The sequence below is a fragment of the Andrographis paniculata genome, unplaced genomic scaffold, assembly GCF_009805555.1.
Source record: "Andrographis paniculata isolate CXL003 unplaced genomic scaffold, ASM980555v1 Contig57END, whole genome shotgun sequence".
Taxonomy (NCBI): Eukaryota; Viridiplantae; Streptophyta; class Magnoliopsida; order Lamiales; family Acanthaceae; genus Andrographis; species Andrographis paniculata.
Window position 1 is genome coordinate 2,250,937 of NW_026137592.1, and position 13,253 is coordinate 2,264,189.

The window sequence follows — 13,253 nt, forward strand, 5'->3', positions numbered from 1 at the left end:
AAATTATATATTGAATTTTTAAAAATAAGATTAAAATGTATAATTATTTTCTGAAAGAAAAGGTGCCAAAATAAGTGGGACGGACGAAAATGAAAAAGTGGACATGAGAAGTGGGACGGAGAGAGTATTATGTATCTATCTTTTGTACAATATTACTCTCTCTGTTCACAAACTAATGTTCTACTTTACTATTTGGGACTTCCAATAACTATTATCTTGTTTTATTTTTTAAACATAAATTTTACATTTTACCCTTCATTCATTTATTACTTTTAATTTTAATAATACAATTAAGGACAAATTTATTAATTTATAATAAAAAGACAATCATTTAAAAAATTATGCAAATATACTTTAGGAAAATAGAAATGATACGGACAGAGTACAATACGTTAATTATGTTATGTTATGTATGTCGGTTTTATATCGGTCACAATATGATAATGCGTTTTATTATTTATTATTATTTGTATGAGTTTCGTAAGATGATAGGTGATTTGGTTGTCGTTGTTGCACTTGCACATGTTTTTTTCAATATAACCCACGTCATGCCCTAGCTCTAGCTCTATCAATATCGAAATCAATTATATATATACACATATATTTATATACGACACTCCTAAAATATAAAAACAGCACAAATATTTATTAAAAATAACATATATTATTTGTAATAATGACATGTATTGTTTGTTTTTAATTATACATGTATTGTACAAGTGAATGTTATATGATTAAATGAATTGTACTTGTATTAGTTCCTCTGCTCCAATATAATAGTCTTGTTTACCATTTTTGTCCGTCTCAAAACAATAATCTTATTTCCATAAATAACCGTATCACTATAAAATTACATCTATTTTTTTATTTTTATTACATAATTGACACTATTTTTTACACTAATACACTCACAAGGACAAAAAAGTCTTTTATTTATGCTTTTTACCAACTACCAATGTAATATCAATATTCCTTAAATCTCGTGTCCAACCCAATTAAGACTATAATTCTGAAACGGAGGGAGTATATGAGACTATATTATGTGTTGTGTTTGTATTATATGAATATAAAATAATTTGTTGTCAATGTTAACTATCGGTGAGCTGTTGTTCAACACATATATATACATATTATATATGCATCGAAAATCAATTTCAATTTTCCTTTTAAGGTTTAATTGTGTTGAGTCCCTACTTAAAATGCTACAAATTTACCCCATTATTGGCATTTATATTTACAGTTATGGTAAGAAAATCGAATTATTCTCAAATACTACTATATCTTTGATATTTGCGATGCCTTCTTTTTACACGTTAGTTTTGTTTGTTTGTTTGTTTGTTTTTACACGTTGAATACCCATTTTATGTAAAAAGGGTGCATGTTAGACTTTTAAACACGTAGTAGAGGATAATAAATATATGAACTAGCCATTTATTTTTATTAATCTCAATAAATATTTGAATATATATAATTTTAATCCTATAAATTACTAATTATTTTGATCTCCAAAACAAAACTGAATCAATTTCTCTTGAGTATGCATGAAAAGATAAATACAATCCATCGAAATTCTGGTCAAAATCATTTGTGATTATAATAGAACTAAAGTTAATTTTTTTATAATAAAATTAAAATTAATTAATTAATTTTAATGATATCATTTGTGATATTTTTTTTCTGAACAAACATCAAGATATAATATTTTCCAAATACACCCTTTCAGAAGTTGACACGATTAAGTAAAGACCGCTGTGGTCCCGGGAGCTCCCATGAATCACCCTTTTGAATTCTAGTCCCTCCCGACACCTACTTGTCCTCACGTCCCCAACCACAACACGACACGTGTATCTGCGTCGCAACGACGCCGTTTCACTCTCCATCCATCTTCTTTAAAGTCTTCTTCCCCAGAATTAAATTCTCTACTCCTCACTCTCGCCGCTACCCCCAAATCTTCTCCGGCCGCCATGGACCGCCGCCACCACCACCACGACCGGAGGGACGACCGCCCGGAATACCCGCCGCCGCCGCCCTTCCAAGAGCCCCCTCCGCCGCCGTTTTACGGCAGGGACAATCACGGCCCGAGGCGCGAAGAGTACCCCGCTCCGCCGCCGGCGTACGGCCACCAGCCGGAAGTCTTCCACACCTCCCACCAAGGCCCGAGGCGCGAAGAGTACCCCGCTCCGCCGCCGCCGCCGGCGTACGGCCACCCGCCGGAAGTCGTCCACACCTCCCACCAAGGCCCGAGGCGTGAGGAGTACCCCGCTCCACCCCCGCCGTCCAACTTCTCCTCCTACCCCGGCGGACCGCCGCCGCCCCCCGCCGTCGACCACCGGCCTCACTTCCCCGGCCACCGCGAAGACCCCCACGGCGGCCTCTCCGAATTCGCAAACAAACCGACTTACAGGATGTACTGCAAGGCCGGCTCCAATTTCTCCCTCGCCATTAGAGACGGTCGCGTGATCCTCACGCGCCACAACCCCTCCGATCCCCACCAGGTCCGCCGCTCCGGTCGTCCCTACCGACCATCTTCTCAATTCCTTTTATATATATATATATATATATTTCTGTTAAATAAATAAATAAATAAATAAATAAATACAGCACTGGTACAAAGATGAGAAGTTCAGCACTAGGGTTAAGGATGAAGAAGGGTTTCCCAGCTTCGCTCTGGTGAACAAAGCCACCGGACAGGCAATCAAGCACGCCGCCGGTCCTTCCCACCCTGTCTGTACCTTCGTTACCTTCTTTTACTTTATCATCAGATCGATCGATTGCTGAATTGATGATTGAATTGAAATTGAATGCAGGTTCAGCTGATCCATCACAATTCGGACAGAATGGACGAATCGATTCTGTGGACGGAGAGCAAAGACACTGGGGAGAATTACAGGGCGATAAGGATGGTGAACAACATCAAGCTGAACGTCGACGCGTGGCACGGCGACAAGGATCACGGCGGCGTTCGTGAGGGCACCACCATCTCTCTCTGGGATTGGACCAAGGGAGACAACCAGCGCTGGAAGCTCGTCCCCTACTGTAAGAACTAACAACAATTCATTACTTCTTCTTCTTCTTAATGCTCTCTCTCTCTCTCTCATTCATTCATTCATTCATTCATTCCTTTTCTTCATAATCTACAGGATAGGATATATATATATATATGTATATGTCTGAAGTGCAATAAACAAACCTTGTGATTGCTGCTGCTGCTGCTGCTGCTGCTAGTATTGTTCGAATCATCCCTGGCTTTGTATTGTTGTTTTCTTACCTTTATGTATTATGGTGTGGTGGTTGACTTGTTTCTGCCATTGCTGGTGTTGGAAGAACCACCATGTACTGTGTATTGGTATTGTATTCCCGTGCCTGTCTGAGGATTGCTTGCTCTATTGTGATCTTTTTTTATGCATACCTGCAATGGATCCTCCTCGAATTTGATACATGAATAAATCCATGTCTAAGATGCTGATTAGTATAAATCTCAGACATGCATTGTCTCTCAGCAGTGATGATTTGCCATGGATAGTTTTGGGATTTTGTTCATCTTTGAAGAAAGCAAGGAATTAAAGAAACAAACTTCATCCCTGCTGCAATCAATCAAAAAATCCCCCAAAAGAACATACTCTATTGTGAAAGACAACAATGTGATGAAAAAAAAACTAAGGCACAGATCTGCAAAAAAAATGAATGAATCAACCAAGTTTGTAGAAGCTACAAAATCTACTATAGTCGGCAAAAAAACTAACCAATCTCATTTCTCTGTGATCTAAACCGGTCGGTAAAACCCCGCCTTTGTAACCACCACCGGAGACTAACAAACAATGCTATAGACAACAACAGTTACTTTTTTTTTTCATTCTTTTTCTCATTTTGGCTTTCGGGTTTTTCTTTTCTTTTTTTTTTTTTCGGAGATATATATATAGATAGATAGATATACACAAATGGGGTAGGACACAAGAGGCGAACCCGAACTATTGTTGGCATAACAAACCTGCAGGAACACCAAAGAGATGGTTCAGATTTAAAAACTCGGGTTTTTTACATGCTTCAATCCAAAATATCTCAAAGAATCCGAAAAACAATGAATGCCACAAACATAACATCAGTAACATTTACTGATGTGTATGGGCAATTACGTCGTATGTACACAAACTTAACGAAAAATCTCTCCTCCATATGGTATGATAAAATGTATGACCACCAACATTGGTTCCTACTTAAAAACTGTTAGTACAAAGGCTTCATTCATGGCAGGCCATGAAATTTATCAATCGTCTTTCTCGTGCAAAAGAGTAGGAGGAGGCATGCTAATATTACCATTCAGAGCCGCATGATAAATTCGTTTCTCTGCCAATCCAATGTCCGAAAGAATCAAATTGCCCTGCACCATAACAAGTGTAGCTAATAAGATCATATTATTCTGCATATGATGTAACTAAACAATCTCTATGCGTATTTCTTGTCTTTCTAAACTCAATTCTTTTTCGAGTACAAAACATAAACGGATCATCTAAACAGCAGCTTGCCAGATTTTAAAAGCTCATGGGATAGTCTTTTGGGGAAATATACATATATATATATATATATTATCTCATGCGCAATCCATGTATTTGTTCAAACAAATCTGGGGTGTTATAGAGTGATCTGGATTTGAAATATTTTTAATGAATTTCTATTTACATGAGTTTTCAAATTCGTTTATAACGCTGTTCGTTACAATTTCTCTCCATAATATAACACATCTAAACACCTATTTTTATTTTAAAAATTATACCAAAATTCTATTTCCACAACACAACCCCTATTTATTTCACATCAAACATCTATTTTTTATTTTTTATTATTTCCAAGAGGCTCCAAAACTCGAAGCCTATCTAGACCCATTCTTTTTGTACCATACAACGCTACAGTTCCTATAAAAAATACATTTTTTTTTGCTCACAAAACATCATATCCAATTATTATTTAAACACAAAACACAATCACAAGCCAAAGTAAAGAAAACCCAATGCTCTGTTTTCTTTAGAGTTTTCATTCATTTTCTTTAATATACATCACATCATAATTTCTATAAAAAAATAATAGTTTCTCTTACAAAACATTATATTCAATTATTATTTAAACACAAAAGCAATCACGATTCTCATACTATTTTTCTATACAAAACATTACACTTAGCAGCTATTTAACCTAAAAATTAAAATACAAACACAAAGCCAAAGTGATCAAACCTTGAAGCCCTGTTTTCTTTGTATTATTACTATTATTATTGTTATGATGATGTTTTGTTACTATGCAACCTATCAATTCTCTACAAAAGATAACATTTTTTTTATATATAAAACATCACATCAAATAACTATTTTATCCAAAATCAAAACACACAAAATCACAAAGGGAAAAAAACCCTAAGTTTTGGATACAGTGATTTTTAATAGAAAAAGATTCATAATAGATTGCATAGTGCGAAAATAAAAAATAGAAACTACGAAGCAAGAAGACACACCCTTTGTTTATACAGAGGAGTTTCCTCATGTCGCAAACTTCAACAGGTCTTGCAAATTGAATTTTAGTACAAGAACAAAATAATGTGAACCGTTGATTTTAGTCATTCAAGGCTCTTAATGGAATGCTCACTTTTGTGGATCGAACGTGTAAATATCTTTACTCCACTGAACCAAAAAATTTTATACTGCATTCTAATGTTATGAACATAAGCTAAGTTGAAAACCATTAGTTACTTCAATCTTTTGAAACGATCATCGTCTTAGTTGATATCTAAATTTGTTCGACTGCTAGAAAGATTTACAGGTAGTAGAAGCAATAGAATATGTACCTCGCGAGCCATAAGCTTTCTAACATTATCCGCATAAAGCTTTGGATCTTCCTTCTCTTGTTCTGAGGGGTAATATACAGGCAGGCGTATCACTTCCATGTAATTTACAAACTGACAGAGAAGTAGAATAACGTGGCGCACCTGCAGAAGTACAAAACTAGTAAATATCATTTCACCGAACATTGAGATACACATACATCCCTATGAATCAGATGAATGTAGTTCAGTGGGGGAGGTGCAAAGCAAGATCAGATTACAATAACAGTAAGCAAAAACAACAGCAACCAATCACAAAGGTACTCACACAATTTTATATGAATTTTAAAATAATTAAAACATTGAACTTGGAAGATAGGTTTGCGTAATTGAAAGGATGGAATAGTTGGTGATTGCCCGAAGAGGCCATCATTCATCAATTCATCATAACAATGGCATTCAAAGATAGTTGCAGAAAATAAAATCAAATTACAGGCAGAGGGTGCATAATAAGTCACACGAGAGCATATACAAATATGGGTCTATAATTTCAAATAAATAAATAAATAACTCACCCCCGAAATAGAGTCCCAAGCAGGACTAAATCTCTGGTAGGGATACCTCAAAATGAATGGAAGTACCGGAACCTTGGCCAAAAATGCACCAGTCTTGAATGGAAGGAGGTAGTCTCCGTTCGTGGTTGTGCCTTCTGTACGAATGCCAAAATAAGAATTAATAACTGCCAAAAATTAGGAACAAATACAAATTGAAAAACTGGATCTAATCGATTAAACCCAAACCTTCAAGGAATATTCAATCTTAACTTTATTCACAATATGAAGTCGAGAATACGACATAGTTTTCATGCAATGCGCCAATCACGACAGAAAGTTTTAAGTATTTGAAAGCATCAGCAACCTCAAAAGGAAATTCCAGAAAACATGCCCCTTTGTTTAGGGAACAATGGATATGAGAGTATGCACACATATTAACATAATCCATCCCACGACAACAAACGAAAATTAAGGATATAAGAGTATGGACACATATTAACATAATCCATTGCACAACAACAAACCAAAATCTTCTCCCAATTGATATTAATAGAGAACAAACAGAGAATTGAGAAATAAGACACCATAAGTGTGAAGGGAATAATAGAATCAAATGATAAAGCATTAAAATCCAGGAAAGAGAGTGGAAAAACAAAAGGTGACCTGGGAAAAGCAGCATTTTTGGAGCAAGCTTGTTTTGATGAGCTTCCCGGATTCTATCATTGACAACACCTAAAGTGAAAAAGGTCAAAATGAGCTCAATCCTGAAACGATTGGACTTTCGGTTTTCATAAATTTCACAAAGAAAACCAATTGGTCATTCCCATCCTTCATCAAAGCACAACTTTGTGTCCAAAGAATTTGTACAAAAATTACCTGACACGCCTTTAAAGTTTGGTGATTTTAACTCCCTCTGTACATAGACGCAACCGAGGCATTTGCTGTAATAAGAAAATTTATGACTGCTAAGGCACATTATGCGAAGATATATACCTTTAAGAATATACACAGCAAGAAAGAAAAAGAATCCAAAAAAATTGCATGTTCATGACCATAGCAAGAAAATAGGCAACGAGAGATGAATTACACAACAATACCATGGATGAATCAAACTCCAAACATGATGAGTGGGAGTGGAAACATAGAAACACTTAATTCTTAACACATTTAGGGTGTTTGTTTGGGGGTTTTCCCAAATTTCAACTATTTATCAAATTTTTCATTTTAAAAATATCAAATCAAACACTTATTTTTATTTTTTATATTATACTAAAAATTAATTTTACATTCGAAACATCACATCAACACCTATTTATATCATATCATACAACCATTCCAAATTCAAAATTTTTACTATTGAAATTCCAACTCAAAATTCAAACCCCCAAACAAACACACCCTTAATTAACTCACATCCAAACGACCAATATAAGGCGTATAATCATGAATTTTGGGCCAGGTTCATGGACAGTAAATTATTGTGGGATTTGGGACATTAATAGAAATTATTCAAAGCATTCCACAGCACGAAAACCATTTTAGAGTAGTTCAAGCCGGTCGTATTGTAGCCTGTAGATCTAGAAAATCTTAGCTCTATTTAAAGATTTTTCATACTTAACTACAGCATTTACAGATCTAAAAGCACCACCACAAAATTGGTTGACGATTTACCATAGCAGTAAATGAATATCGGAATGAGAAGCATATATAGGGATCTTGGTGATATTTAAGGGACTGAAACTGAACCAACCTTATGAGACCAATAAGGGGAAGTTTAGCCACAGATCTCTACAGCACGCGATAACCAAAAGAGAGAAAGGTGTCAGTTAAATCTAGTAGCACCGCAGAAGAATTTCAACAGTGTATGCAATGATATTATTTGAAAAAAATCAACTTACCTTAGCTACAAAGCTTGGAAAAGAAGCAGACATATGGTACAGAATGTCTAAATATGATACATGGTTTGAAATGACAACCCCCGGTCTCTCCTGCTCTTCAGATTGATCCCCGGATACCATCTGGAAATTTCGAAACACAATCCAACATTGATAGATCATCAAACAATGCAAATCTAACACTTCAGTAAATACGACTACCAAAATTATCAACTCCATTTCAATATCACTAATTTAAATACCAAAATACTGACGGCAAATTAGTTACCTCACATAGTAAAACAACAACTTAATTTTCAGGGACAGACAAACGTATCCATCAACAACAAACATTCTATTTCCATAGACCATTAAAACATGTCAAAAATCCATTCCCATTCTGGACCCGAATCGATAAACAAAAATTGACAGAAGAGATACATAATAAGAACTTATTCGTTCACACATCAAACAAAATAATGATTAGCAATAAATGCACAAATGCCATATATACATACATAATTGAATCGAAACAAAGAACAATAAAGCAGCTTGTAAGTTCAATAAAAGAGAGCAATAAAATCAACCTCATGATTCAACTCCCCGTCGGCTCTTCTGGATTCGCCAATCCAATAGAACCCGAAAATGAAGAGCATAACCCGCGACAAGAACCGGCCGGTCTGGACAATTACGGCCCTCCTCCAACCCACCATGTGCGCGTAATCCTCCTGCTCCTCCACCCTGCTCGGCGACAGAAACGCCGTGCAAACCCTACAAATCACGTAATAAATCAACAGCACCGTCGTCCCTGCCGCCACTCTTATTGGCAACAAAAACACCAATGCCACGCCGAGCAAGAATTTCTCGGCCCACGGCAATTCCCCCAGCCCCATGGTCCCGTACACGTCGTTCCGAACATACGCCGCGTATTTTTTCTCCATCTCTTCCAGACTCGGACTCGATGGCGAAGCCTCGCATTGAGGTTCTGGGTTTTTCGCCTCCGCCGTGAGCAGCGGACCGTCGTCCCGATCGGACGCCGGGTGACGATCGTTGCTTTGGGGATTTAGGGCTTTAAGCTCCGATTCCATCTCCGATTATATATATATATATATATGTATTACCAGTCAATAGAAATTCTTCAGCTTATCACTTGATAATAATAATTTCTATATATATATAATTTCTGGTAATATAGCCATTGTTGGTCTGGATTTCGTGCGGTGGTTTTGGATGAAGATGGAAGAAAGAACTGATTGGATCGGGAGGAGGTGATGTCCACGCGCTCCCGTGACGGGACTCGGCGCGTGATCATTCTCTTTTTGGGGTCTGCTCCGGTGTCTGCTGGCGCAGCGTAAGTAGAAAGGGAAGCGCAATTTATGACCGTCAGATTACAGATCTAGATCGTGTACGTGCGGCTGTGATTTAGGGCAAGTAATTAGAGTGGACCAAATATGTAGATTTATTTAAATATGTATATTAGCAATTTTTCATTTTTATTTTGTTCGTTAGACATTCTAGAAGGTGAATATTGCGGCTAGGTTTTATTTAATTTTTAAAATATTGAAGTTAATATTCTTTCTATAAAAAATTATTATTTTTATTTTAAAAATATCATAAATTTAATTAAAATATCATAAATTATTATTTTTTATACAAAAATTATCAGAAATAAAATATGCATATTTATTAGTTGTTAAAATTACTGTGATGGCAACGAAAAACGGTGGGAGACGACACCAAGGAAGTTGCCGTAGATATTTTCCTTTTTTCAGGTAAGTGAATAAATATTTGATATAATATTTTAAATAAATAAATTTTAAAATGATAAAAATTTAAAAATATGATATATAATGACATAATGGATTGAAAATACAATAGAATGTATATATTTTTTTTAAAATACGATTTTATTATTTTTTAATGTAACAAGACAAAATACACATTTTTATTTGTTGGTGCAATTAATCAGCAACGAAAACTCGAAAAGTGTTGTTGAGCACAACCCAAGAAAGAGCTGATTTAGAGGAAGTCGCTCTTGTTTGTTTAGTTTAGTATTTTGTTTTGGTTTTAAATTGGGTTGGATTGATGTTTTATAAAATAATAAGTTTGTTTGTTTAATATTTTAATTTTAAATATATATATATATATATTTATACTTTATATACAGTATAAAAAATTGTTTGATAATATAAATAATATTATATTGATTTTAGATTTTTATAAAAATAAATTATATATTAAAAATTAGAAAGTAAATAATTAAATAATTTAATTAAAATTTAAAAAATTATACTATTTTCATTTCATAAAAGATGTCTTATTGAAAGTTTCGCACAGAAAAAAAAAATATATATTTAATAGAAAATTGGTATAAAGTTAATTGAAAGTTGGTATAAAGTATAAGCTAAATATTAAAGTATCTTACTTTTTTTAAATGTTTAAGAAAGTAATTTAATAAAATAATTAGGAATAGTGGTAAAAAAGTAAAGATAATTTTATTGTAAAGTAAATATCACGATTACTAAATAAAGAAATTAGACAATAGTTTTGACACATACAAAAATGGAAAAACAATGTCATTCTTTTGAGACGAAAGAAGTAAAATATAAATTTTAAACTATGATTAAAATATATAATCATATTTTCAAAAAAAATAACAAAATAAATAAAATAAGACAAACAAAAATAAAAAATAAAAATAAATTATATAAAAACATAGAGTATTTAAATTTAAATTTCGTCAAATGATTGAGTCAGTTTAACTATAAATTTTTGAAAATTTTTTAAAATTTTAGAAATTAAAAATATATATATATATATATATTTGATTTGATATTATGTAAAAAGAAAATTATATTTAATTTAATATGTTTTGAAAAATAAAGTATAAAAAGAGTAAAAATTGATTATGTGCTGTACTCAAAACCTATATCAACTTATAATCACCAATTTTATTTTATTTTATTTTTTGACGGATTTATTTTTTAATTTTTGGTATACGAAATTTGAGGTTTTTTCTTTTTCAACACATACTCCCTCCATCCCAAAATCCCAAAACACTGGCATTTATATTTTGATATATCATATACACTTTGCAATATTTTTATAATATTAAAAATAATTAATCATACTTTATCCATTAGCATCATTCAAATAAAAAAATTGCATCATTTAATTTCTAAATTATCCTACTTAATACTATCCGTCTAAAGACTGGTGTCAAAAACAAATATTGCACCTGTATGAACTGAGGGAAAGAACATCAAAGGAGGAACAGCTAACAACATTTCAACATTGCATCATGTTTTACTTTCAATTCCAATTCCAATTCTTATTCCTCTTCTTCTTCATCATCATCATCATCATCTTCTTCTTCTTCTTCCATTATCAATTTACCTAAACCTCTCTCTCTCTCTCTCTCTCTCTCTCTCTGTTCATCCAATCAACCAACAACAATTCTCCAATTATTCATCTCTCTCTCTAACCCTAAATTCTAATCTTTAACTCAACAAATCATCAGCACAACACAGAAAATTAATTAATCAATCAATTGCGTACCTAGCTCAGCAAGAAACCCAATTCTTATGAGTGCTGATCACCGCCGACAGCAGCCCGGCGGAGGAAATCACCGCCGGCGGTGGCGCAATTCCTTCTCTAATATCCGCCAACGCCATCAACGCATCCGCAAAATCCTGAACCACAGACAGCCTCTTCATCTTCTTCTTCTCCCTCAACTTCTTCACATCCTCCTCCGATGACGACGACGACGACGACTCAATTTCACCGATCTTCCTCAATTCAAGCACCTTCAAGCTCACGCTACCGAAATACCCGACGAATTCGCACCAGGCGCTCATCAGCTGCAGCTTCGGCAAACGCCGCTTGTCGATCAGTCCGGCTTTTCCCAACCACACCAATTGCTCGACGAAATAGTATAAACCTTCACCGCCATAGGCGATCGCGCAGAGGAAGAGGTAGGAGGAGGAACGAGAGGCGAAATCGATTCCGCGCAAGGCGTTGATATCCTGGACAAACTTACCCAGGCGGAAGGCCTTGCGGCTGACGCCGACGCTGGCTTCGAAGGATTTGAGGCGGGGGAGGAGCGGGTGGTGGTCGGCGACGATGGAGGAGGCGAGGAGGACTTTGGTGGCGTAGCGCGAGATTTTGAGGAGCTTGTCGACGCCGTCGCGCTTGGCTAAGTAGATCTCGAGGTGTGTCAGGAAATCCTTGCCGTCCGCCTTCGCCACCGGCTTAATTGCAGGGGAAGGCGGAGGAGGATATTTACGATCATCGGTACTGGGATTGGGGTTAGGGTTTGGGGAATTGGCAGCCATGGATTTGGGGGAGAAGCTAATTTTTTCTCCCAATAAAAAAAAAATAAATAAATAAATTATATGTCAAAACATATTAACCACCTTCGATCTTGATCTGCGAGCCAATCGTCATCTTCACCCTGTTTAATGTGTTATTATTATTTTATATTTTCTCCAATACAAATGACCATTTTGATATCTGATGCATGCAATAAGACTTACCTAATAATAATAGATTATCGTATTATTTTATTGATTTTATTATTAGTAGTTTTCATTCTTATTAAAAAAAATTAAAATACATATTCTCTCTCGTGTCAATTTAATTTGTCCCCTTTTTTTTTTTTTTTTTTTTTTAATTTCCCTTCATCCTATTAAATTTATTTCTTTTTACTTTAATCATATTTTAAAATTTATAATTTATAATTCTTTTATTTTAATTAAATTATTTAGTTATAATAACTTATTATAATTTTCGCCGCTATAATACATTTCTTAATTACTTATTATAACCTGTGCCTAGCTGGGACGAAGGAGTACCATGTACTCCAATTCATTGTTATATTTTTCTATTTTGAATAAAATTTATTAAATCAGAACATATTTGATAAATATAAATATAACTTAATTAACTATATAATATATAACATCATCCAAGACTACTTTTTCTATCTATTTATTCTAAAAAAATAAATAAAATTTT

The 13,253-nt window shown here is 34.5% G+C and overlaps 3 protein-coding genes across 6 annotated transcripts; 1 reads left to right on the forward strand and 2 right to left on the reverse strand.

Moving 5' to 3' along the window:
- Window positions 1–1,882: 1,882 nt before the first annotated feature.
- On the forward strand, window positions 1,883–3,476 carry LOC127257521 (ricin B-like lectin R40G3). Of its 2 annotated transcripts, XM_051283982.1 has the most exons (5): window positions 1,883–2,143; window positions 2,228–2,495; window positions 2,602–2,724; window positions 2,808–3,036; window positions 3,141–3,476. In XM_051283982.1, coding segments are annotated over exons 1-5 (801 nt in total). In that variant the 5' UTR covers window positions 1,883–1,964; the 3' UTR covers window positions 3,143–3,476. The 2 variants fall into 2 exon arrangements, with proteins under 2 accessions (XP_051139939.1, XP_051139938.1); XM_051283981.1 differs by having other exon boundaries at window positions 1,887–2,495.
- LOC127257519 (lysophospholipid acyltransferase LPEAT1) lies at window positions 3,332–9,491 on the reverse strand. 3 transcript variants are annotated; one of them, XR_007839990.1, is made up of 10 exons: window positions 8,825–9,491; window positions 8,262–8,381; window positions 8,114–8,151; window positions 7,240–7,304; window positions 7,027–7,095; window positions 6,385–6,518; window positions 5,834–5,974; window positions 4,315–4,378; window positions 3,744–3,988; window positions 3,332–3,669 (listed from the first exon to the last, which is right to left on the reverse strand). XR_007839990.1 is itself a non-coding variant. In XM_051283980.1 (9 exons), exons 1-9 carry the CDS (start codon window positions 9,323–9,325, stop codon window positions 3,969–3,971), a joined length of 1,152 nt encoding a protein of 383 aa, XP_051139937.1. In that variant the 5' UTR covers window positions 9,326–9,491; the 3' UTR covers window positions 3,332–3,968. The 3 variants fall into 3 exon arrangements, 2 of the variants coding, with proteins under 2 accessions (XP_051139937.1, XP_051139936.1); XM_051283980.1 differs by having other exon boundaries at window positions 3,332–3,988; XM_051283979.1 differs by lacking the exons at window positions 3,332–3,669; window positions 3,744–3,988 and having other exon boundaries at window positions 3,996–4,378; window positions 8,825–9,489.
- A 2,008-nt stretch (window positions 9,492–11,499) lies between these two features.
- Window positions 11,500–12,626, reverse strand: LOC127257499 (peroxisomal membrane protein 11A-like). Its single transcript, XM_051283954.1, has one exon. It carries the CDS (start codon window positions 12,569–12,571, stop codon window positions 11,801–11,803), a length of 771 nt encoding a protein of 256 aa, XP_051139911.1. The 5' UTR covers window positions 12,572–12,626; the 3' UTR covers window positions 11,500–11,800.
- Between the last annotated feature and the right edge of the window lie 627 nt (window positions 12,627–13,253).